The 26690-nt window shown below is 39.9% G+C and overlaps 1 protein-coding gene and 1 long non-coding RNA gene across 12 annotated transcripts in view; one reads left to right on the top strand and one right to left on the bottom strand.

Annotated features, from left to right (window-relative positions):
• Nucleotides 1-17186, bottom strand: part of Lrrc7 (leucine rich repeat containing 7) — a 445479-nt gene extending 428293 nt beyond the window's left edge. For 5 of the 11 annotated variants that reach the window (XM_040751529.1, XM_040751528.1, XM_040751530.1 and 2 more), the window contains exon 1: nt 16467-17180. Coding sequence is in view for 10 of the 11 variants with exons in the window: in XM_040751528.1 (XP_040607462.1) it covers nt 16467-16468 (2 nt within the window). In the remaining variant the exon portion in view is untranslated. Of the gene's footprint in view, nt 1-16466 lie in introns of all 11 variants that reach the window. The other 6 variants (XM_040751532.1, XM_040751538.1, XM_040751531.1 and 3 more) reach the window with 4 other exon arrangements.
• Nucleotides 17187-23912: 6726 nt separating this feature from the next.
• Nucleotides 23913-26690, top strand: part of LOC110339475 — a 229028-nt gene continuing 226250 nt past the window's right edge. The window contains exon 1 of the long non-coding RNA XR_002381547.2: nt 23913-24178. This is a non-coding gene — a long non-coding RNA (uncharacterized LOC110339475). The remainder of the gene's footprint in view (nt 24179-26690) is intronic.

Here is a 26690-nt window from a genome sequence, read left to right as displayed (position 1 = left end):
ATTGTTCACCTCTTACATTCTTTCTGTACCATTTCTTCTCTGTTTCCCAAGCCTTGCAAAGGGGAGGGTGTTGATGCAGGTGGCCCATTTCTGATTGAGCACTCAGAGTTGTGTGTTCTTAGCACTTAAAACAGCATTGTGATTCTACATTAACTACCTTCTGAAGCAAGATGCCTGTCTGATCAAGATTTGGGGCAGCAAAAAAGCAAATCAATACAAACAAAAATAATGAAACAAAACAAAACAGGAAGCCAAAACAGAGTTAGAAGGCAGTTTGACAACTTGATCATTTAGAAAAACATCATAAATAGGTTTTTCCTTCGGATCTATGACTTTATTAGTCATGGGTTTTAACATTGTTTATGTTGTCATGCATGAATTCACTCCTATGGAGAAGGTCTAAAATCCAATAGAGAGAATTGTTGGTTACCCCATAAACAGTATTGTCATTATTGTATCAGGGGCACATCTTACCCAGTTGATCATTATTGTAACCTACAGGATTCATATCTGGATTTGACTATTGATATCTAGATTGAACTATAGGAAGATCTGAAAAATAAAAAAGAATTAGAATATTCTATAAATGGAATTTTCCTGATATTTTAACTTTTATATAAATTTCTAGCTTTTCTATCCAACAGAAGGTTTATTTTTAACTCTATAAATTGTATGTGATGTCTATTTCTCCATGAATTGGCACAAAAAATTCAATGGTGAAAGTGATTATATAATTATATATCATACCATAATGGAATTACATGATAACTATGTTTTTTCTTTACCTGACCATCATAGACTATTACAGAGCTGGTAAGGCTTATATAAGGAAAATATATATTATGCTTCATTGAGTTCTTGTCCTTTTATATTGTCTTACTCAATTTGTATATAAACTCAGAGAAGTAGCTTTACAAATGTTTGAGATAAAACATTAACAAGAATCAGAATGATTGACTGTGAGAAGAGCAGTTCTGTGAACATGTATGGGACATTGTGTGTGGTATCCCGCTAAACATCCGAGACCACTAAGAATAGGATGGGAAAGCTTTCTAAAGATGTGACCATTCTCTCTGTCTACAAAAAGAAGGGGAATTTGCCAAGTGTCCTGTACACCATATAGGGAGGCCTCAGACTATAGTCAACAGGTCTTTCCATGAACACCAGTGTTCAGTCAGGTGAGAAGTAGAACTGGGAAATCATTCCGGTGACAGTTATACTGGACTTTGACAGAAGCAAGAGAAATCTTGATCTCAATCCCAAAATGAATATCAAATGAACAAATTGTTTCAGTGAGAGAGGGGGAAAGATGATCACAAATGCATGCCCAGTGATACTATATTAGTATCAAATAATATAGTATGATGTGCTTTGCTAAAACAACTTTCCTAAAATCACATAGAAGAATAGAAATCCACTAAAACTAATCATTGAACTAACTACATTTAAATATACATGCCACTATCACACAGCTACTTTATTAGAAAAATAACATTTTGATAGGCATTTGAATTCTCCAAAGGCCAGGGTAGCAGATAGCAAGACAGAAATACAGATGAGATGACACAGAATGCTAGAGTCCCATGTCTTTTAATGCAGAGGGCTCCCACAGAACACACTTCTATATTGTTGTTTCAAGGGATAAGAGGTGTGGAATCTGAAGGAATTCCTCTATCTCTGTACCCTTGTCTCTGGAACCATTCCTTTTGCTGCCCAGATTAAAGCCAAATCTCATAAAATCTGTAGCCAATCACAAGAGAGAAATGAAGTAAGTAGGAGATCCTGGGAGCTTGCAGGTAAAAACCAAAGGTGTGCTAAAGAGATGTCCTTACCCTGTGAACCAAGCGGTTTCCTCTGAATTCAAACATTGCCTCTAAAAGGGAAAAGACAGGCTCCTGAGACTAACGAGGTAAATGAAAAAGATGTTACAGGTCTGGAAAAGTGGAAATGTACAAGATTCTCAGAGGACCCAGAACAGGTTTTTAGAAGGAGTAGATGAATGCAAAGGGAATACACTGATTAGATGAATTGTCAAGAGGAGATTATTGACCATGTCCAGATGCCTATGAGACATGCAGAAGGACATGCTGGAGATTTTGTAAACCACCATCCATAGTGAGGTAGGCGTGTTAGTGCTACACATCCCTACTCTTATGTGTAATACCCCCATATATACTAACACACACACATACACACATACCCCACACAATAACATACACACACACACACACACACCACACTAACACACACACATACCACCCCTACACACACACTGCTGCTCGTAGCCCCAGTAAAGACTAACTGCTTTACCACGTTGGGCTTTGTTGTAATTGTTACTTTGATCTTCCAAAGGTGCCTTTCTGGGATGAGAGACTGTGTGTCACATAGGAAAAGTCCTGGAATCTCATATGGCCAAGTTTTTCCTTTTTAAGAAGAACATGGGCTATTAAGCAGCAGCAATATGAGAAGCTCAAACACTTGTTTTGTGTGCACATTCATAATTGGTGTGATAAAGTGAACCCTCTGGTAAAGTCTGTTTGTAGAGAGCACATAAATCAACCAAAAAGTGAGAGCCAGCACAAAGTAACCATTTGTATTTACAAGACAATCCAAGTTGCTTTGCTCAGCCTTGAGTGAATTGGTAATCTGTCATGAAAAAAACAATTTCCCTAACTGGGGGAGTTAGATATTTTTGTTAAAATACAAAATGGGAAATTATAAAATAATCATGGTTTGACATAATAATTCTTGAATATAAAACAACCATTGGTTAAGCACAGCCATCTTACCAATCTTTGGATGTCTCTATAATATTTCATCTAGCAAAATGACTCCAAATCATGGGGTAAAAATGGAAAACACTGTCCCAGAGATTATTTTGTTATTCGTAAAATCCAGAATCAGACTGATTTAAACAACTAATAAAACAAACAACAAGGAGAAACCAATTACCATGGAAGTAGAAACAAAACGTGGTCAAATCTTTGTACTTCTGAAGAATTTAATTAATGAATTAATTTCTAATGAGAAATTCTCTTCCCATTTCATTTTGCCTGTGTTCTCTTATCCCTTCTCCTTTGACATCTTTCCTCTCCCTCCCAACCAGCAGTCCCTTTTTATTTTCCTGGATTCTAAAAGGAGTCCAAATTAAACACATAAATCTGCAGATTCAATGCTAAGATCCACATGTGAATGATGGTATATGATGTTTGTCCTTTCGGGTTTGAGTCACAGTATAATATTTACCAAAGCCATTGATATAAAACTGCAAAGATGACCAGCATGATAAGATATGCCTATTAGTAAAATAGTGACACAAAAGGTTTTGGAGGGAGATGGGTAACTAGCAGCTTTCTCATTGGCTGTGAAACCCATGCCTGGTACTGTAAACCTGGCCAAGAATTCATGGCTGGGAACTTGTGGGTCCCAGGGGTAAACCAATACTATTATTCTGCTAAATGGATATAATATAAAACTGTACTCTAAATTTGTGTCCCTATACCCATAAGCTATCATGCTTTCAGATCTGATCAGAGAAGTTTCTTTATGCAGTAGAGGGTGGTTAATACAGAAACTTACACTTGGTCAAAATGCAGAGTGGAGTGCTTAGCCACAAATGGGACACATATATTACATCCACTCCCCGATGCTCAGGTACCATCTAGGAAAAGGAAACAGAAAGACTGAAGATCCCAGGGATTAAGGAGAAGTGAACCAAAACAGTGACTTCTGGACACATGAACTCACAGCAGCAAACCTTGCCTGCACAAGACCTCCCTAAGATCAGAGCAGTCAGCATTATATCATGGAGTGGGAAGGGCACATTAACTCACTCCCTTGGCCAAGGAGGTATACACTGATGACTTTAAGGGAGGGAGAGTCAGTTTTCTTAGTGGTGTGGCTTCTGGTGGGTAGACTGTCCTTCAGTCCAGAGTATATGGGCAGCACAAACTGGATTCTATGGTTTAGTTTACTTTTTTTTAAGAACACAAAGTTGGGGTAAAGTGTGGATCTAGGAAAAATTAGGGAAAGGATCAGGAAGTGAACATGATCTTATAAATTATATGAAATTCTCAAAGAATTAATAAGAACATTTTTAAAAACCTTTCAAAATTATTTATTCCATCTATAAACAACACAACACAATTATTTATTTTCTAAATAAGAGCTCATAAAATAACTATATAATCCAGACCTTAAGGCATAATGTATGCGATTTTATATCAGATGGAACTGAAAGCTTTATAAACTTACGAGTATCTCAGACCTCATGAAGTACACCCACTCTGACATCTGAAAGACCCCAAACTCCAGCTTTTGATTGGAAAGTAAAACTTTGTTATATAACTAAGCTCCAGTGCTTCAAAAGATATGACTCCCCTTTTCAAAAATAACTAAGTTTTGTGTATATATATATATATATATATATATATATATATATATATATATTCAAGCTGGATATAGCCCAGGGACATAGTAGGATATAGCAAAAGAAAGACCTACAGGGAATTTGGAAAGTGCACTTAAATTCAAAGAAGATGAAAAAGATGTTCATACCCAAGAGGTGGGTTTCACTACTGTGGGGACCAATGCTGCAGCACACCTGGAGGTAGCTATGTTGAGACATAAATACTGTATTCCTGAAAATAATTATGAACCTAACAAGAGACAGATACAAATCTGGAAAGGACCTGTGACCTTCAGGCTATCACTGAGCCTTCATGCCAGTGTATATCTGATTCATTTATTTGGTTGTCTTTCTGGGTTGTTCCTGTGACTTGTTTGGCTAATGTAGTGTGGATGGGTCTAAAACACACTGCATGTGAAACAAAGTATGTCTCATCAGTATACGAAGGACCAGGACTCGAGCACCCTTTCCAGACTGTAGAGCAAAATAGTAACGGAGGGAAGAAATTAGTATTCAGAAGAGGAGGATATGTATTCATGCTTTCTTTTCATGCCAAAAAATAATTAAAAGGAAACCAAGATAGCAAAATAAAATGAGTCATTCTTTTGCATAACCAATTTTCATTTATTTGAAAACACATTTTTTTCTTAAAAAGAGGTTTTACTTTCCCCCCCAAAAAGAGCTCAATATATTTCTAGTAATTTTATATAGGTGCATTTACTTTGTGTTAATTGATTACCTGATTTATGCTGCTTCTATAAGTTAGCTTGTTACTTGGTTTCTTTCTCATTAATGTCAGTGTCCTAGCTGCCCTTGAATAAATTAGCTCCTTCTCCAAGATTGTATGATCCACAAGTTGTGCCTCCATGTATCTAATTTCTCAAGCTAGAGAGCTTGGAATAATTCTTGACTCCATACTTTTTTCACTGTCTTCACTGCTAATTCAGGATGGACCTAAAGCACATAGTTCTATCTTAATGTTTCTGTTTCTACCACAAAAACCCCAACTTGACTTTTAATTATAAGAATTACCCTCAAAATATAAAGAGTAAGAAAATATAATGACCCTAGTTCAGTTCTAAACTTCTGTTGTGTTTGAATACAAAGACATAATTATGAACTGAGAAAAACAGAGACATTTAAGATCTACAAGATGTTTTAAGTGAATTGTGTTCATGTGTTTTTAATAATCACTACATTATTATAACTCCACTCAGTTTTAAGATGCATGATTCGCTGTTACATCACAGCAATGTTTATATAATGTTTCTATAAACCATAGCATCATATGCCAGATGAGCATCAGAATTCCATCCATGTCTCTTAAACTTAGAAAAAGGAATCCTAGCAGTAACCTCTATAACAACTCCCGAGTCTCGATGTAGTCAACTGTCTGTCTTGCTCAAGTTACAGTGGAATGGATACTTAGGAATGAATGTGACTTGGTATACCTGTTCAGGGTCTAGATGGATGAAGACTCCATCACAGCATTGCCTGTTACAATTGCCACCTTGGAGCCCATATGAGCACATAGTCCACTGAGTCATAAATGCCTCTGTCAGAAAACATGCATCTGTCACTCTGGCTGAACCATGTTTGATGACCACACCTAACTGGAAGGAGAGGCTGGAAAGTATGGTCCTATGCTGGTCTCAGAAAGAGAAGGTTTGTTCAATCATGGTGTAAGTGTCCCCAAGAAATGTAAGTAGACTATTCTATTCAATTAGTCATTCACACAATATCACACATTTTTCTATACTAAGACATTAACTAGTTAGAAGCAGATAAAATGAGAGAGTTCCTATGCATGTGCTGGCTTGGGATGCATATCTAAACCAGTGACTATTATTCAAACAACAATGGTATGAATGGGCCACTGTGAAGATCACATAAAAATCACATAATATAAAGGTGTGATAATTTTAAAGAGATACAGGCAGACAATGCACTCAGTAAATGGTGCCTTTTGTTAAACTGCTATGTATTCCATATGTTTTTTATTTCAACTAATTATACTAAAAAGAATTTACCAATTAACAGTGATAATTATCCAGCCCAAAGACAAATTTTTATGGTCTTTCCTCCAGAAGGGGAGAGTGTAAACCCTGAAGTAGCATTCTACAACTTTTTGTTGCCTTTGTTCTCAGTTGAAACATCAATAGGCATTATCATGTTTGTTACAATGCTGTCTCATATGACTGCAACTCTTAGCTCCCAATATAGTGAGTGATATGTCTTCTATACTGAGAGTATGCCATTTTATAAACTTTTAAAAAGTAACATTAAAGCTGGTAAATGGCATTTAAACAAAAATATTCATCTATATTCTCAGAATCAGAATACAGATTTCTCCTTTTTTTCTGCATTCCTATTTTTTAATACCTGATCACACAATGAAATCCTGTCAGGAGAGGGAGACTTAGAACACAGCCCAGTGAGGAATGGGAACTTGACACAGGCAAAGAAGAGGACCACTGAGAAAAGGAGTAATCTGGGTCTCATGTAGAATAAAGAATGCACCTTGCTAATCTAAGACTGACTGCAGAGACACTGGTCACTACGGTTTAAACATTCCAAACACCCATGTTGAAAGTCACTCCTTGTGGACTTTTAAGAGTTAGAACCAGGCAGAACTTTTAAGAAATAGAATCTGGGGATGTATTTCAGTGATAGAGTGTTTGACTAGGATGTTCAAGGCCCCAGTCTGCCAACAACATGAGGATGGAGCCTATTCACAGACGAATGGATTGAAGAGTTGCTTGGGGGGTAGTTCAATTATAAAAATCAGGTTGGCTCTGTCTCTGGGATCAGCACCTTCCCATGTAATACACTGCATCACATCTGGACTCTGGAGTTTTTCACAGCAAGGAGGGCCTCACCAGATGTAGTTTACGGTTTGTAGGCCACAAGCCTCTAGAACATGAGCTGAATACACTCACTTTATAAAGTATATCAACTCAAATTGAGTTACAGCAACAGAAAATGACACAATAGGAACATAGTTAGAAGTCTCTATTATAGCATATCTTTGGGGCTAAATGAGGTACTTGCCTTGCCAGCTGCTACAAAAGATGGTGGTCTTAGTCTGAGTCAAGGGGTGTACTTACTATTTATACCCACATTTATGATCATAAAATACCCAGTCCTAAAGACTGGTATACATATACTTGCTTGAAACTCCACTCACCAGCATATTTACCATAAGGGCTAGAGTTTCATAAGTTAGTAAGGACTATGTATCAACTTGGAATATACTCTTTATTTCCTCTTTTATTTCTTGAGACCTGGTTTTGCTATGTAGTTCCTTTATCAACAAGTCTGGTCTCTGGGCCTCAGTCCTCCTACTTTAGTCTTCTTAATACTGGGATTTCAAGGTGACACACTATAACGGACCATCAGTTAACTTAGTAAAGCTTGTCTACCTCATGATATCTATTTGGAAGTTAAACATGATGTCCGTTTAGGCAATTTATTCATGTCCAGAGGTAGATTTACTTCCTTAGGCAGTGGTCCCTGATGGTCACATTTCATCTTGGTATCACCTATGTGTGAATTTCACTGGAAAGATTTCAGATAAGTATGTTGAGTGTTAGGAATCTAAGCAGTAAGCCAAGACACAGCATGTAAACTATTGCATCTTTTTATCCCTTCCTACTAGATAAAACTAGACCTGAAAGATATGACAGTTGGTACTACAAGGATGAGTGGAGGCCTGAGCTAGTCGAAGTTGGCATCTTTTCTTCCTGTCATACAGAATGGCAAGCGGGATTGCATTGTCACGTGTAGAAATGCATTCTGTCACACCCGTGAGCCTTATACTTGTACACCAGAAGTCATAATGAGTAAGAACTGTTCAGAGAGGGAGTGGGGTGGACATCTTTGTGCATGTGGTATTCCTATAATTTTAAGCAAGAGTCAATCACAGTGTGTGTGTGTGTGTGTGTGTGTGTGTGTTTCACAGTTTTGTGTATTTTTTGTGTGCCTATGTGTGGATGCAAGAGGTGACTTCCTCAAATGCTTCCCACTTTTTTGTTTGTTTGTATTTTGAGACAGGTCTCTCAATGAACCTGGATTTCACCAATGTGGTTAGATTGACTGGAAATCAAGCTCCAGGGATTTCTGGTTGTTCTTGTCAGCTCTGGGATTACAGATGTATCCCACCACACCTATCCTTTTTACATATATTTAATGGAGATCTGAACCCAAGCCCTCACATTTGCACAACAATCACTTTACCTACTTGGCTACCTCCAAGTCCCTTAATTTGCTTTTTAAAATAGTTATGAGATGAAATATAAAGGTTTAATTTCCTTAATGCTTTTGTTTGCAAATGCTTCTGTGCTTCACTGTTTATAAGGTAAATACACATTTTAAGAGGATTACATCAAAATTTCAGAAATGCTTTAAATTATCAGCATGCTTTGTTTGTAGGATAACATGATCTTTCTCTTAGTTTCCTGATAAGCAAAGCCAGAAAAGGGGAAGCAGTCACTTTAGCATTAGAAAGAATAGCACATTGGGACGTTTGTTTATAATTTGTCTTGTGACAGAACAAATAAGATATAACGGATACCAAACACATCGAAAATGAGAAAGCAGTCATTTCAAAGGTGATGTAAACTGAAACTTTTGAGTTTCCCCAGCTGGAAGCAAGCTTTGAGGTGTAGGAGTTGAGAAGTGCAGAAGGGCAGTAAGCAAAGCCCAGAGAGTGACAATTTACTCTCATGTATCTTCCCAAATTAGAATAACTTCTTAATCAATATTGAAGGTAAATTTTACTTAAAGCTTTAATATCGTAAATAGTTTTGCTTTTGGTAAGAAAACTCACCAATCGGCCTTTAATGAAATCAATGAACTTTAGAAAGTAATTCACTTATGCACAGTGAATTGAACATTTCTCATCACCCAATATCCATTTTGCGGGAATTATCATGAAAAGATCAATGATTTAAGAGAAAATTTTAGTTTCCATTAAGATATGATACAGCATCCATATTTAAAATACTTCAATATTAGTGAAGATTAATTCCATATTTCTTAAATAAAGGCATCTTTTGAAAGTGGAATAGTTACTGGATGTTAAGTTTACGACATTATAGTCTTTTCATGTAGTAAAATAAAAGAGAAAATATAAGACAGTTGTCCAAAAACTTTAAGCTAAGTAAAATCTTAGTTAAAAATCCAGGCCAAGAATTAAAGGAAAAAAAAACGTGTGGTGCCATTCTATTGTCTGGTTCAGTTGACCTTATCTATTGGATTAAAGTCTTGCTCAAGCCCTATGGTATAAAAAGCTTCACCATTTCTATGGATGTTGCTTTTATGGGCAAATTCTGGGCATTAAAACCTGGTCCCCAAAAGTTGTTCCCACTTACAGCTCTTGATCTTCAACAAAGAAGCAAAATTCTCTAGGCCTCCACCTCTTTCCTTATAAAATAAAACCTCTGGAATCTTTCCCAACTCTGAAGTCTTGGGAAGCAATGAAAGAGTAGGATTCTCCTATCACACGTGTTGAGGAACAGGTCAATCACACACTGTGTGCATATATGCCCTGTATACGTTAGGCAATACTCAGTTTTATCCCAGAAGATCTCCAGTGTCTAGTACTCACTCAAAATTTAAATAAGTAGTGTAACCTAATTACCTTAGCCTTTATAATTGTCTTACAAAGTTAATCACACTTGAAATGAAGAACAAAAAAATTCATGTCATGAACTACACTGTCTCTGAATAACACCAAAGGGTACATCACACACAGTAGAAGTTCTCTCAAGTACCTTTCCATCTTCTGTGACTGTGAGAGGTGCCTACTATGGTGTATACAGACCACTGAGCACTTACTACTCAAGAAATCTAATTATCTACACATTTTAATTATTTTAGTCACACCACCTGTGTGTCACAGCATTTCTTGAAATTCAGCTGGCATATCTCAGTTTTCTGTCCATTACTTGCAGTCTTAACTTAACGATGTCTTCAGAGTTGGTGGTATTTCAGTTTCTCTTCTTGCTTTCCTCCTATCATTGGGTAGCTTGGTAATTCTGCCTTCTATAAGATACTCTGTCACCTCATAAAGGTAGTTTTTGTCTCTATCATATATGAAAATGACAGAATCTTTCATTTTCTCATCAGATTAAGCCAAACTTGTTCCCCCTAAAAACTTCTCTATGTTATTTATGATTTCCAGTTGCTTATTTTGCCACATTCTTTTTTTCCTAGGAAAATCTGATGGTGAAGTGGTAATAGAGAAAACCAGACGAACAGTTTTTCAGGTCAGTTATCTCTCTCTCTCTCTCTCTCTCTCTCTCTCTCTCTCTCTCTCTCTCTCTTTCTCTCTCTCTCTCTCTCTCTCTCTCTCTCTCTCTTTCTCTGTCTCCTCACAGAAACACAATTTTCACTAATACTTCACCTCTTAAATCCCATGAAGCATAATTCTGTCATTATATGAAAGCACAGATGTGCATCTGTGCAAACACAACTTGTGTCTCTAGTTTAGAAAGTTTGTTATGCTTTTGACCTTTAGCATACTTCAACTCTCTCATAATTTTAAAACATTTTAACCTTACTGAACTTGGTGTAAAGCAAAAATAACCAGAGTAATTGGAGAAACTATATCTTTCCAAAGCTAGTCAATATAAACATTGACTCCGTGATTAAAGTGTTTAAATAGATTATGTTGAAGCTAATGAAAACCTCAATATTTCCTGCCCATTCACTGCTATTAATTCCATGTGTATTAAAATGACAATTGATGGGAGATTTTAAGTTTATTAAAGAAATGAACAATCAATGAAACTGAATTCAAATGGGAAACTCCCAGAGTTGCATTTATTTACTAAATTTTCCATGTGTCTTTGAGTGACAAATGATAAACTTCCCATTCTGATTAATAATGTAGGTAGCCTATCTGATTCTTCCCAAGAAGCTATTGATCAAATCTATCATCATAGTTTCAGAATTGATGACAGCTACTGACTCAATGCATACTTTGCTGAAATTTTCTTAATATGTGTTAGTGTAATAGATTCTAACAGGTAATGAAATACTTCTTCCATGAGTTAATTATTACTAAATATAAGCAATAGCATCTAATACTCATGTTAAGATGGTCACAAAAGTAATACTTCCTATTGCCAAATATGCAGCTAATTTTTGAAAATCTGGATCAGTATATATTTACTTCTGTATACATCAAGAAAATGCAAGTTTTGTTCAGGCAACGATATTGAAATTCTATTGGTGCATTTAAGCTCATGTACACAAAACAGCATTAAATGGACTAAGCAATCTCTATATATGTATAATATATGCATACATGTAAAATAATAAGTAAAGAATAAGAGATCATGAATCTGAGGAGTTGGGGAAGAGTTGAAATGAGGAAAGGGCATGGTGGAAATATGTAAACTTCATACGTATGAAGTTCTAAAAAAATAAAATTTACTTATAAAGTAGTTTATTTTAAAATGCTCTGGAGTTTGACTCTAGCAGCTTCAACTGAAATGGTTGAGATGATGCTTCCTAAAGTATTATTTTAAAGTTCTACTCTTGACTCACCCTGGGGGTTAGTGACTGGTGCCTACTATGATGAGAGCAGCTTAGCCACTGTTCAGTGTAAGACAAGGGAGATGCCCCGTGTTATTCACCGACTTCTTAGCATACACTCCTAATTCTAGGACAGGAATAGAGTCAACTCTTTCAATAGCATTATTTTAATGTTCCTATCCTACCAGTCTATACATGTATACACACAGACACTCATTACCACAGGGGGAAAAATGATTTATATCAAAAGCTTTGACAAGTGTCTGCCTAACCTGACAGCCCACTTTCCCTGTGAAACTCTTTTATTATTTGCTACAGTAGAAGTGATTATAATTTTGAAATGCACTTGTTCATTGAGGTTGTATAGTTGTTCTAGAGGCATGTAAGCTTGGCTTATTCTTAACTCATTTCTATTGAAAAGTATATTTCTAATGATTCAAACCTGATTCACAAAATAGGGTTGAAAGCACCATAGAGGAGTGTGGTAGTTTGAAAATGATCCCCACAAGTTAATATATTTGAATGCTTGGTTATTTTAGGGAGAGTCATTACTTGACAGGGATTAGACGGTGTGGCCTTGTTGGAAGAAGTGTGTCACTGGGTGTGGGCTCTGGGATTCTTAATGTTCTAGCCAGGTCCAGTGGCCCTCTCTCTTCCTGCTGCCTGCCAATTTGGATGCATAACTCCCAGCTATCTCTCCAGTAGCATTTCTGCATGTGTTACCATCATGCTTCTCGCCAATGGACTGGACCTCGGAACTGTAAGCAAGCCCCAATTAAATGTTTTATTTATAAGAGTTGCCATGTTCCTGGTGTCTTTTTACAGAAGTGGAGACTCTAAAAGATAAGGACCAAGATTGTTGATTTGTACTTACTGCCTTCCACACACTGTTGGCTCATGGTGCACTTAATTTTAATATTGAATACTATGCAAATTCATAACGATGCTTAGAGTGATGTGCAAATATTGGTGTGTTAAAGAAGCTGGCATGAACACACACCAATCTGACTGAGTGACATTAAGGGTAAAGACAAATTTAAGGTGGCTATAAAATGTTCAGCATTCCCAAAGTTTCTGTGGAGGGAAGATGAGTAAATATAACATAAAGGGCTTTTTAGGGTAATGAAACATTTTTGTGTGACTTTAAAATGCTTGACAGATGTTATTATGCATTTGATAAATTCCACATAATATGCAACACGGAGTGAATCATGGTGTAAATTAACTATGGACTTTGCCTGGTGGTGTGAATACAGATTTAGTGAATCCCGCTCCAGGGATTCTTAACGACCATCCAAGAAGTCCATGCACCTGGATCATTTTTGCTATTCAGAAAAAAATATCATTACACTGTTGGAGTATCATTTTAATGTTAATGTTCAAATTCCACATTTTGATATAGTAACATTAAGATGTACTAATTGACTGGATGTGGTCCTTATAGATTCCTAGAGAAAACTTCAAGTTTCTCCGAAGATCTCAGAAACATCTCCAGTTTATCATCCCATGGGGATAGCAATCACTTTGGGGTCAGAAAAGACTAACACAAACTGAATAGCTGCTCTGTGTCACAGATTAAAATTAGTGGTTCCCAAAGCCAAGCTGCAGATCCACAGAGCTCTCCCATTCCCAAGAATTAATGCAGAAGATGCATGCAAACTAAGTTACTGCTGAAGAGAACAAAAGAATGCTTTTATTTTGGGTGTGTGTGGTTGCTATAATTCTTAAGTTTAAAGAACACTATATAGGGTGTAAAGTGAAGTGTTAGTTCTGTGGAATGTGTGACCCCTTATAGGTATTCAGGAAATGAAACTATAGCCTCAATAAAATACTAACATCAATACCTACAACTTTTCAACTATCCTAAAAAGTGGTGTTTTAAGTTATAATAAAGAGACCCTTTTTGAAGCAACAAATATGACCACGCACCATCTACTGAGACTACACCAGATAAGCACTCTAACAATAATATAGGATAACCTTCATATGCAATAAAGATTTGTAATAAAATTCTTCACAGTTTTTAAAAATTCAAAGCAAATAAAAATAATATTCGGTATTATATAGAGGAATTAGAAAATGTAAAAGCATACAAATAAAATGGAATGTGATTTTAATTAAGAAAATAGTCATGCCTGCCTAAAGCAATGCTAAAAAAATTCTGAATAAAACATGGCTCCTGTAATTGGACCAAGTTCATTTCTTATGAAGTTGTTCTAATTCTGAAGCTGCATATGTGCAAGAGCCTGGATGTGGGAGGCAAGTGTTGCCATGGTGAGCACACATCTTTTAGAGAAGTTAAATTAAAAAGAAATGTGCTTAAAGTCCTCTCAGCTCACGGTATATTCTGGAAATTAAGAATGCTTTTTCTCTCATGACATCTCGGTGTGGTGGAAGGGCAGGGTGGCACATAGACACCTAAAATTTTAAAGCCTCCAGCTTTTAAGGTGTCTTGTAAGTAAGGGATACCCAAATTAGGTAGCTGTCTTAACGATTGAGTAGGGAACCAACTCTGCTTACACTAAAGTAATAAATTATCAGAGTTCAGGACATTTTGCAAGCCTGAGGCACCTAAGGGATTCAAAGACAGACATCTCTAAGTACACCCTTAAAAGACATTTGTCTCAGATAGTTAAGGAAAAATAAAATCACCCCTGAACCCTGCTTTCTCACTATTCTCCTGTTGTGATAAGTGATTTCAAGGAAGCCTGGCAGACACTGCACATTCATTTCCAGCAAGATCTCCAGGTGGTTGCCCAGACCCCAGGAACTGGGAGTGCTTGAACCAGAGACAGCTGCACGTGTTTCAGAACAGCAGCCGCTTTTGAGGCTCTAGAGCAACCCACGTGTGCGCCTGCGCAGGGCCTGAAGAACTTTCCCCAACGCCCTCAGAGGGAATGCATCATTTTAAAGTAGGAGCCAGCTGGGACCAGGTGTAGGGGTGGAGGGTAGGTTGTAACAAAGAAATGTCAGAGGTTGCTAGCCAAGAGCCTTTCAGGCTATGCTCCCTTTCGTTTTCTTTCGTCTCTGGTCAACTTTATTAAAAATAAAGGGGAACTTCAGCAGCTGGGATACTGAGCTTCTAATAGGTTCAGCCTGGAACAAAGAAAATCTACTTCCTAATACTGTTTCTATTGCGTTGGAGGAATCACGTGTTCACTTTCGCTGGTAAGCACCCTGCTCGCCCACGCGATGAAGCCTCTATTGTGCTTAGAAATTTTGCCCAGGTTAAAATATGCTCAAACACAAATTGCTTCTCATCCATCAGCAAAGACCCATCTAGAGACTCCCGTGCACATGCTCTCCTGCTGACCCAATTACCACTGCAGGTAATTCTGATGTGCTGAAGTGTACTGGGAAAGTAATGGCAAAAAGCAGGTGGAGGCCCACTGCCTTGATTCCCACCCACCCCCTCCTGCTTTCTGAGATTCCTTTTGATGGAGAACTTGGAAAGGAACGTGGGAGTCGCAGATGGTTCCTTCCTGAGGCCGATTCCCAGGAGTTGTGAAAGTAACCCCTTCCCTGCCAAGTGAGGTGCCACTTGCTTTGTGCCTTGGTGGGGAGGGGCAACCAGCAAGAGCGAGAGGGCGGAGGCGGGTCTATTCTGCCCCTCAACCCTGATGGCCAATCTTGCTTATGAAGTCACTGTTTTTTTTTTAAAGACAATCTGTGCAGCCCGCACCCCTATCCCGCCCCCATCTTGACTCTAAAATTGGTGATACAGATCATCTATGGTAGCCCAGCTAATTGTCAGCGAACTAGAGTGCCACAGTTACCCCAGTGTTGGAGGTCTTTCCTCCCTTCCCCAATACAATCAGAAGCGCGTCCTGAATCCCTAAAGACTCCAGAGGATGCCAAGGGAGCCCGCACTGGACCAGGAGCAGTGAGGTTCCCTAGCTTCTCCCGCGGAACACAAAGGAGTTGCCAGGAGACAGGGGGCATTTTCCCTGACTCCAATGAAAGCATTCGCCCCAATGCTCCCCACTTCTTTCTGTCCTTCAGTCTTACCTGCTCTCCTATCCCCTTCATCTCTCCAAACCCCACCCTTTTCTTTGCATTCTCAATAGCATGCACCCCCCAATAATTCCTTTATAGATACCAAGACAATAGTACAACACCTTCCAAGATAAAGCACAAGTGTGAGCTGCCACAAGTGTGTGTGTGTGTGTGTGTGTGTGTGTGTGTGTAGATCACACTCGCTCCATCCCTCACGCACCTCCTGGAAAAGAAGACCGGAGACCCCAGAACAATAAAAATCTAGAAAGCCACATCTCCCCGGACCCCGCAGTCCCAGCACCAGTGCCTCACACTCGCCCCTCACCTTTCCTTTTCGCAATATGTAACCCTTTAGGGTCCCTAGCCCATCCAAAGCACCCTGCTTCCAACCACTCAACCAGCTAGCGCCGGATTCCCACAGCCCCGCAACCGCCCCAACGCCGCGGCTGGCGGGCCACCTGAGCCTCCCAGATCCCAGCTCCTCTACCGCGGGCAGAGGTTCCCCCAGTGTCCTACTCACATCGCCAGAGGCAGAAACTACCCATGAGGGTCCAGGGAGTGAAGAAGGCCTTGCAGCTGCCGAGGATTACTCCTTAAAGTGCTCTGGGGTCCGCAGTGAAGCCGGTATGGGAGTCCTCCAAAGCTAAGGCAGAGGGGACTCCGGGCAGATGCCGCGTCAGACCATGATGCCACTGCCCTTCAGGTGCACGGCTGGAGAGGTGCCAGGGGGGAGCCGGGAGCCCGCCAGGAGCACCAGCACGGCCAGTCCCCTGCCTCCGCCCGCCCAGCGCGCCGCGCTAGCAACCGTAGCAGCAGCAGTGGCAGTGGCGGCGGCGGCGGCGGCGGCGGCGGCGGCGGCGGAGGCGCAGCTCCCTCCCCGCCCCCAGAAGGCTCCACAGACAATAAATCCTGGGCGGAGAAGAGAACGGCAGCGCGGGCGAATCGTGTACCCAACTCGGCTTCTGCTCGGGCCGGCCACGCCGCCTCTGAAGGGGCGAGTGTCCCCGTGGCCCCGGGCACAGCAAACACTGGTTGGGGTTGTGCGCTCCTGCAGCAGTGGGTGGCGGCAGGGGTCGGGGTGGGCGGCTGCAGGTCGCGCTGGCCCAGAAGCCGGGTGGTCGTGGCTCGGAGCCCACGGTTGGCCCGGAGCGGGGTCCTCCGCGATGCCGCGGCTTGGCGCACAGGTGCCAGGATTGGCAGACGAGGCGCTGCTCCTGGCTGGCGCCCGTGACTCCACAATCTCCCCGCCCCCTCTCTTTCCTCCCACCCCCTTTTCCGACGACACCAGCTGCAGCTGCTTCAAAGTGTGAAAAATGTCAAGGAGATTTTCCAGGTCTCAGAGAGGATGGCCACCTTCCCAGACCTCAGCCATTCTTGGACAATCTCGCTTGCCCCTCATGACCTCTACTTGGACTCTCTGCAATTTGGAGGAACAAAATCCCAGTCTTGTTGAAATAAGGTGTTCTAGCTTTCTCTGGTTCCTTTACCACCCCAGCTTTTAGACAACTGTCCAAGCTCTCCAGGTTCTCCCGTTGCCTGGAGTGCACAAAGCAGGCTCTGCATGGGGCATCGCGGGCTCCTCGGGGCGTTCTCCCTCCAGCCCGGGCGCTCCTGCTGGCGGCGCAGCGTGTTCTGCAGCGCCAGTAACCTGCCAGCAGCAGCAGCTCCAGGCCTGCACGCCGGGTGCTCCCGCGCCAGTTCCGTGACGCTGCGCGTGGCTCCGCAGGCTGCCGCTACTGCTATCTCAGCAAAGAGCCAGCCAGGAGCGCCTCCTCGGGGTTTCCTCTCAGCCTGCGTTGTCTGCCGCAGGTAGCAGCATGTCCAAGAAAAAAAGGTCTCTGCTTGTGGGTCCAATGACTTATTTAGTAGTGTTATCCAGACTTAACAGGCAGCTTTCAAGACCCCCTTCTCTTCATTGTGGGTCATTGTGGTCTGGGGTTACTGCTCTGGGAATGTTCAGAAATAAGAAGGGGTTCCCAGCTTCTTTTCATTTATTCGCAACCCTGCTCTATCCGTCCTGAACTCAGGAACATACGCCCACACACACACACACACTCACAGGAATGCACACACAGGAACACATGTATGGTCAAAAAGCTATAAAAAGCATACTGATGAAACTTGTGCTATATTTAGACTTCTGTTCTTTAGAAACAGCCCAATTCCTTCTATCCCGGGATTCTTCTGTGATTTAGAGGCATTGGGGCTGGGAGCCTTCTCCTTCTTTAATACTAGTAGACCGTGTGACATTCAAATGCCACTCAGAGCTATGTGTGAGCTCCCAATTTACTGAAAAGTAAAAGTGCTGGCAGAAAGTCTTCAAGGTTGATAGACCTTTTTCCCGACTGCCAGGAAATGTCTAGAAAGAAACTGGGGACTGGGCTCTCATCTGCAGATAAGCAGGGAAGTTCCCTGCTTTTATCTGGGCTCTTGCTGGAAAGGTGTGTGTGGGGGGGGGATTCTTAAGGATACTTCCCTGCATTTGCATATAGAAGGAGAAAGACATTTTGGGAAGCAAGATCATTTTTTTTAAAAAAGTTGTGAAATGCTGTGAAACTTGTTCTGAAAAAATGACAAAGAAATGGGGAAAATATTGAAAGGACACCTTCTAAAAGAAAAAGATTGACCTTTGTTGAACTCTTTTTTTTTCTTTTTCTTTCTTTCTTTTTTTTTTTTGCCTAGTTTTGTTCTGTGAACATCTTGCTATAAGTTTCAGTGCCTCAACTGGAGGAGGTGCTATGAAAAAAATTTTTAGATAGGAATTGAAAAACCTTTTAAAAATAGCTCATCACAGCTTATGCCCCATTACAGAAATCCTATGCAAGGTTCCAGTTCTTTTCTTTGCTGCTTACAACATTTGTTTCTCAAAAAGTATTTCACTTAATTCTTTCCCAAAGCTGTGTATTGGGTCTAACCCATGTGAAAAAGACATAAGAAGCTCAGTCTGAGCAAAGTCACCCTTGTCCTGCTTTAGAACTGGGAGCTTACTTTAGCTTTGTGATCCTCTCTTGTGTGTAGAGACATCCCAAAGACATGCTATGCAGTGTCACAGATGGCTATGAGTAACCTCTGGCCTTCTCAGACTGGAGGAAAGTCCTCCCACGAGGTAGGAGACTTTGTTTTCCTTTCCATTGGGAAAAAAAGAGCTTAAGAGACCACAAGCTAAGACTCAGTGCTACTGAAATAGTGTGTTTTAAAGCTATGTGCCTTCTTTCTTGTTTTCCTTTATTTTATAATCTCATTTGGGCCATGAGCATCCAAACAGACAGAAGTTGTTCCTGGTGGAATGGAAATGACAGTGAAGAGACCCACTGTAGAATTTGAATACAATGCACCAGGTCAGTCCCCCTCTCCCCCGTTTGATAAAACTTAGGTAGGAATCTTGTAGGAAATTAGGCTACCTTCAGTATTCATACAATGAGGTATACTGATGATTTCAGTGTTTTCACCGAATTGTAGAACTATTGAAATGCAAATGTTCTCCTGCCTTTAAACTCCAACTTTTCCTGTCACCAGCTACTTCTAGCCATATGCAGATGAGTAACTGAAAACTTCATGAAGATGTCTGACATCAAAACAATCGCAACTCACAAAGTTAGGCCAAATAGTTTTAAGACTAGCTTTATTCCTTATGCATCTACATATGGTTAGTCATTAAGCTATAAAACTTTATGAGGTGTTAATCAAGTTCTTTGAAGCATACTATTAAAATCATTGAAATGGTAACATGCTCAGGGGATGAGCAAACCTCTCCTTATTTGAAAATAAAAGACAAGATGATGTCACGTTGTCAGGTGCCAAAAACCTTGCTAATAATTCTCTTTCAATGCCTGCAATTTCTACAAAGATATCCTGTTTGGAGGATTCCCAATTAAGATTAAACTACATACAGAGAGGATGATGTTTCAGTTTTAAGACTTGCTAATATTTTGAAAAGGTTGGTTTACTTACATATTGGTAATTGGGGTAAGAGAAAACGTAGTTGACTTTGGATTCATGGAAATACAGGCCTGATAATAATATCAGAGCTTACAGGATTTGGCAGGACAGATCAGCATCAGTGAGCACTACAAACAGACACTGTTGTTTTGTCATTCATGGTTAGCTGTTGAAGGGCAGGGAGTAGTTTTGAGTAAGAAATGGATATGAGTCACTGAGACTTAGTCAATTAAACTTGTTAGATGGTCTATACTGTGAAACTACTCTCTTTCATTGCAATCTGTTCTAACCAAAGAGAATGCCTTTTTTATTTTAATTTATTTGTCTGCCTTTAAATTTAGGTATCAATTTAAATTCTAAAGAAACTAAAATGTATATGAAGGGGCAAAGACTGTTGGGTCTTTCTTAATAGAAAAGCAAATATAACCTGCTAAGAGAATAGACGGGTACAATGTGGAGGTCATAAGCACAAGAGAAGACTGCCCTGTAAGAAACATCCCCCTGCAAAAACAAACAACAAACAAAAAACAACCTGGAAACAATAGATAGCAGAAGTAACATAGAACTGAAAGAAAAATGTGTAAATCACAAGACAAAACATGAAAGCTATGAAATAAACTAATGCTACCCCCCAAGCATCAAGCTCACACCTTTATAACTGCAGCAAAAGATCATGAAATAACTGGAACACTGGGCAAAGAATTTTTGGAGGATGCCCTTCTTTATGCTGGAAATATATGTTTCTCTTATTGGTTGTTGAACAAAGCTGTTTTGGCCAATGGACAGTCAGGAAATCCAAACAGGGGTAGAGAAAGGTAGTAGACAGAGAGTCAAACGCCATGTAGCTGCCAAGGAAGCAAGAGACCCTGGCATCACTGGTAAACCAAGAAAGACTATGTGGAGACACGCAGATGGATAGAAATGGGTTAATGATTAAGAGAGAACTAGTCAATAAGAAGCCTGAGCCAACAGTCAAACAGTTTATAATTGATAGAAGCCTCTGGGTTTATATTTGGGACTAAATAGCTGTGAGACTGGCAGGACAGAAACTTCCATCTACAAAGAGTTCAAAATTCCCCTTTAAAAAAATGTCTAGTGACTTCAAAGAGGATTCAAATAAGCAAGTGAATGAAGAAAGATAATCAGTTCAGGATCTAGATAAATGAATTAAAAAGTAACGTGAAAGAAATATCCAGCAATACCACCAACTATGTGTTTTCTTGAGAGATAAACGAGAAATGTTGGAAATTAATGAGTCTGGTATAAACACTGTAAAATAAATAAATAAATGAAAAATAAAAGTGTTGCCAATAGAATGGGTCTGGTGAAAACACTGTAAAATAAATAAATAAATATAAATAAATGAAAAAATAAAAAAGTTGACAATAGACCAGAGGGTATCAGGAATACAAGAGAAGGATGACTACAGATTGCATTTAGACAGCAGTAAAGAAAATGAAGCTATAAATGACCATAATATTCAGCAGCAGCAAAACATCATCAAGAGACTGAACACCAGAATCCTTGTAGTAGGAAAAGGGACTGAGACAGAAACTGCTGGGTTAAATTATTTAGTAAAATTATAGCAGAACCCAGGACCACCTACCCAAGGGAGACTCTACCCATAGTGAGATGGCTCCTCCCACATCAATCATCAATCAAGAAAATGGCACACAGAATTACATCTCCTCAATTAAGGTTCTCTTCCCAAATGACTATAGTTTATGTCAAGTTGACAAAAATTAACCAGTACAGGTTCAACTATCAGTAATATAATTGTTAAAAATCAGAGAGGAAATTGATGTTTTCCTAGAAACTAGGTGTGCTAGATGGTTTTATGTCAACTTGACATAAGCTAGAGTTATCTGAAAAGAGGGAGCAGCAATTGAGAAAATGCCTCTATAAGTTCTAGCTGGAATATTTTCAATAATGATTGATGAGAAAGGGCCCTGCCTATTGTGAGTGGTGCCAACCCTGAGCTGGTGGTTCTGGGTTCTATAAGAAATCAGGCTGAACAAGACATGATGAAGCATCACCTCTCCAGAGCCTTTAGATCCTACCTGTAGCTTCCTTCAATAATGGACTATATGATGGCAGTATAAGCCAAATAAACACTTTTTTCTCAACTTGCTTTTATATCATAGTTTTTCATCATAGTAATAATAACCCTAACTAAGGCAAACTAGTACTAGGGTTATGGGGTATTGCTGTGACAAACCAGACCGTATGTTTTTAAGAGGACTGTGGAAGGATTTTGAAACTTTGGGCTAGAAAAGCCATTGAGTGTTCAAATCTCAGTGGGGTATTTTGTAGGAGCTTAGCAAATAAGAATGTTGAAAGAAGTGTGAACAATGGATGTTGGATTGTCAAGTTTCAGGAGGAAGTAAAGACTCTTTTGGGGCATTTGTCTGAAAAATCTGTAGTATCTGGTAAACTGGAGCTGAAGAACTGGATGTGCTTAACAAGGGACCAGAACCAATAAAGAAAAACATTTGGTTTGCTAGGATGTTGGTTATCTGGGGATGAAGAATCAGCTGTAATTAAGAAGAAACTAGCATCGCATCATAGAGGTGAAAGTCTTCTAGGAACTGATTCCTGATAGTACACAGAAGCTGTGTTCCAGAGGTAACCTAGGTGGCCCGTTGTGCTGGTAGTCAAACTTGGTAATGTGTAAGAGTCTCCCAGGTGGTACTGGTTTTGAAGGCATGAAGGGCTTATGGAAAGCAGCTGAGGACTGGTAGTGTGAGAGCCAAGGAGAGGCTGGTTGGTAAAAGTACTGCCCATTTTCTGCAAGAGACCCCAGAATTTTTGAATATGTGTGTGCTTCAGGGCAGAGTCAAAGAAGTGACTCAAGTCTTTAGAGGAGCCCAAAAGGTAAGTGAATCCCAGATATTGGACATTGAGTGATTTACACTGTTGGGATTTGGTTTTGGTTTGATCTGATTGTGACTCTACCCTGGTATTTCCCTTTTGAAGAAAGGAAGTATTTAACTTATTTTTAATTTTACAAGAGCTCACAGTTAAGAGACTGAATTTTAAAAGAGATTCTAGGTTATAAAGAGAGTTTGAAGATTTAGAGACTGAATTTAAGGTGTTTTTACTTGTAAATACCATGGTACTTTTTAAGTTTATAATATATTTTATATTGTAATGTTGATATTAATTTGTGATCTTGGAGATGATCATGAAAGGAAAGATTGTGGCTTAATAGTGATATGTGTGTCAACATGACAAGGAGTCCATTGTGATGGAGACTTTTATGTCAGCTTGATACAAGACAGAATTATCTGAGAGGAAGGTAACTCAATTGTGAAAATGCCTCCATAAGATCTGGCTGTAGGGAAAAGGGCCAGTCAAAGGAACACATCCTGAGCAGAGCCAAAGAAACACACTTTGATCCTGGAATCTGAGTCAGTGAAAAAAATGCACCCTGGCCCTAAAATTGGAGCCAAAAAGCTAAAAAGGACCAGAGAAAGAAACACACTTTGGCCCTGAAACCAGAGCCAAATCTGACCCTAATTCTGTGCAGAAAACTAACCAATCCCTGAGCAGAGCTCTAGCCAATCTGAGCTCAGCACTAAAATCTGACCAATCACCACCCTGGAAGCCCTATATAAACCCTGTGTCTGTTCAGCTTGTGTCTGTTCGCGCTACCCGACTGTCTTCTGCCACTCTGGCAGAGGGCAGCCACTCTCCTGGATTCTTCCTTCCAATAAACCCCTTCAATGAGCTTTGGGTGAAGATCTTCTTTTGCAGGGGCAACTGAGCAGAGCAGAGCGAGCAGGGCTGTAAACCTTCCCTTGGCAGAGCAGAGTTGTTATACTCCACTCCCCACTCTCTGGGAGCAGAGCTGACCTGTAGCAACTTCTCCCTAGAAACCTCCTGCTGAGCAAAACTGCTACAGTAGGGGAACATCCCCAGCTGGAAGACCCTGTCTTGCTGCAACACTGGGGAAGCCTTTTCCTGAGGCTGGGCTGTAAGCAGTTAAGCTTACTGCAACCTGTGGTGGTCCTTGGCTCCTTAGCTCCAGGATACCTTTCCACCTGAGCTGTGTAACACTCAGTATTCTGTGGCTCCCGAGTTCCAGGATACCTGACCCACTCCTGTTCCATCCTGATCCGACTGAAATGACAACATTTGGTGCCGTGACTCAGATAGGCTCTCCTGGTGCCTGTGCTCCCCTTCGTGGTCTGAGCCGCACTGGGACCCTATCTCTCATCTCCAGTTGGCCTGCAGCAGACTTGCCTTCCAGTTCACCAATCGCTTGACACTACATCCACCATCAACGATTGGGTAAGTCTCCCCTTCAGTTGGTTTTCAGCTCCCTAAGTCAGGGGTAATTGTAGAGGTGGAGGTACCCCAGCCAAGGCCCTTAAGACTACAGCTGACCATCTTCACCTTACCCCATCCTACCACCCTTGAAATTGCAATCCTGCAGTTTCCTTAGGCCCAACCGGGTCATTACGTCCCTTCCTGACCTCCTCCCTTGAAGCTGGCAGTAATCCCACAGCTCCTCTAGGCCCTTGTAGCTTCTGCGACTCTATTCCTGACCCTTTCCTGTGGATGAGACCCATCTTAGAGGTTGGTTTCCATCTACACCTTCTGGCCTCTAGAAAAGCCCTGGTACCAGATGCCGAGTCTCTTCTGGCTTAGCCAGGCTAAGCCTGACTCCCTAATGGTGTGCTCTCAAGGTCTGAGAAAGACCAGAAAAATCCAAACATAAATAGATTAAAGAAATAGTTAAATTTAAGACATAAATGAACAAAAAGAACAAAGTATCAATGAAACACCAGTGTCTTTTTGAAAAGATAAACAGGAATGATGAACCTTTCAGTCAAACTCAGCAAAAGAAAGATCCAAATTTTTTTAGAGATGAAGAGTGAGACATTATACAATGAAATTCAGATAAACGTTATATAATACTTTGAAAACCCATTTATAGTGAACTAGAAAATTCATAACAAACATAAATTTCTATACAAATATGACACGTAAATAAAGTCAAAAGGTATACATAAGCAAGCAGATCTTTAACCAACAATGACACTGATGTAGTTTTCCAACTAAAAAAGTCTAGGACTTCACAGGCTCATGACTTAATTCTAGCAAATTCTGTTTTTTTTTGTCTGTTTGTTTGTTTGTTTGTTGAGACAGGGTTTTTGCAACCCTGACTGTCCTGTTGACCAGGCTGGCTTTAAACTCTAAGGTCCACCTGCTTCTGCCTACCAATTGCTGGTATTAAAGGCATGCACCATGACTGGCTGAAGCATAAACACCAATGCTTCTAAATATTCTAGGAACTAGAAGAGGAAGGAATGCTAGAAAACTCATTTTACAAAGTCAGTATTACCTGTTGGGGGGGATTTGTTTGTGTTGATTTCTCTGAGACCACAAATAGAGTCAGACCTTGGTTCCAAGGGCAGAGTTCACATTCAGCTGGCTCAAGCAAAGCATAGAGTTTCCTGAACTGACTCAAAGGGAAATAGAGGGGCACACAGAGAAAACAAAAGGAGAAGCAGAGAGGCTGTGTGCTCTCTTCGATCTGGGGACCGGGGAGAGGAGAGTGTTCATGGCCGCGGATCTCTCAGATTTATTCCTTAATATTTAATCCCAAGTTTTATTTTTTTAATAAAATAACAAAAAAGAAAGAAATTTCAATAATTACTTTGTTACCAAACAAGATTAAGAACAATTGGAAATTACAGATCACAGTTCCTAAATACCATGAATTCAAAATTTCTCAGTAAAATATCTGGAAACAGATTTCCAAAGCATATTATAAATGTCATTATCCATAAACAAGTTGACCTTATTCAAGGAAGTCAAGAATGATTCAGTGTCTTGGTCAGTACTCTATAGGTGTAAAGGGACACCATGACCAAGGCAACTCTTCTAAAAGAAATTGGGGCTTGCTTATGGTTCCAGAGGTTTAGTCCGTTGTGGCAGGCAGCTTGCTGGCATGCAGTCAGACATAGAACTAGAGAAGTAACTGAGAGTTTTATATTTGGAATATCAGGCAGCAGGAAAAGAGAGACACTGGGACTGTCTTGGCATTTCGAAACTCCAAAGTCCATCCCCATTGAAACACATCCTTCAACAAGGTCACACTTCCTAACCCTTTCAAATACTGCTGCTCCCTGATGACCAAACATTCAAACTTATGAGCCTGTGGGGACCATTCTCATTCAAACCACTAAATCCAATATGTGTAAATCAGTACATGCAGTATATTGCAAAGCTATCACATGATTATTTAAATAAATGCAGAAAATGTCTTTGGCATAACATACGTTTATGATAAAATTCCTGAAGGAATGAAGATACTTATCATAGTAAGACATATAGGATGGATTCTTAATATTTTCAGAACAACATACGGAATGGATTCTTAATATTTTCAGAACAAATAAATTAGCAGATGATCAAATAAGTGTGCTTACTCATATTTGAACATTACACAGTATGTGTATGTGCCAAAATATCACATGGCATCTCATGGATGTATACAATATTTGTTTCTTTTTATTTAGTTGCAGAGTTTCTCCTTCATCCACCTCATGGCAATGCTTGGTTTCAGCCACTTTTCATGTTGTTGTGGCATGAAAATATATGACATTTTAGATCTTATCATTGGGTTAAATTCACATTTCCTGTTTTCTTATGAGGCAGAGCAACTTTTAGTAGGTTCATCATCCAAATTTCTCTTGTGATCTGGTTACATACTTCAGTATTTTTCATTCCATCAACATAGTTCCTTTATATATCTCATTCAGTCAGTATAGTTCTTTATATTTTAATTTGCGTG

The sequence above is a fragment of the Mesocricetus auratus genome, unplaced genomic scaffold (genome assembly GCF_017639785.1).
Source record: "Mesocricetus auratus isolate SY011 unplaced genomic scaffold, BCM_Maur_2.0 Super-Scaffold_100009, whole genome shotgun sequence".
In the NCBI taxonomy this organism is placed as follows: Eukaryota; Metazoa; Chordata; class Mammalia; order Rodentia; family Cricetidae; genus Mesocricetus; species Mesocricetus auratus.
This window is presented reverse-complemented; position numbering and strand designations above follow the sequence as displayed.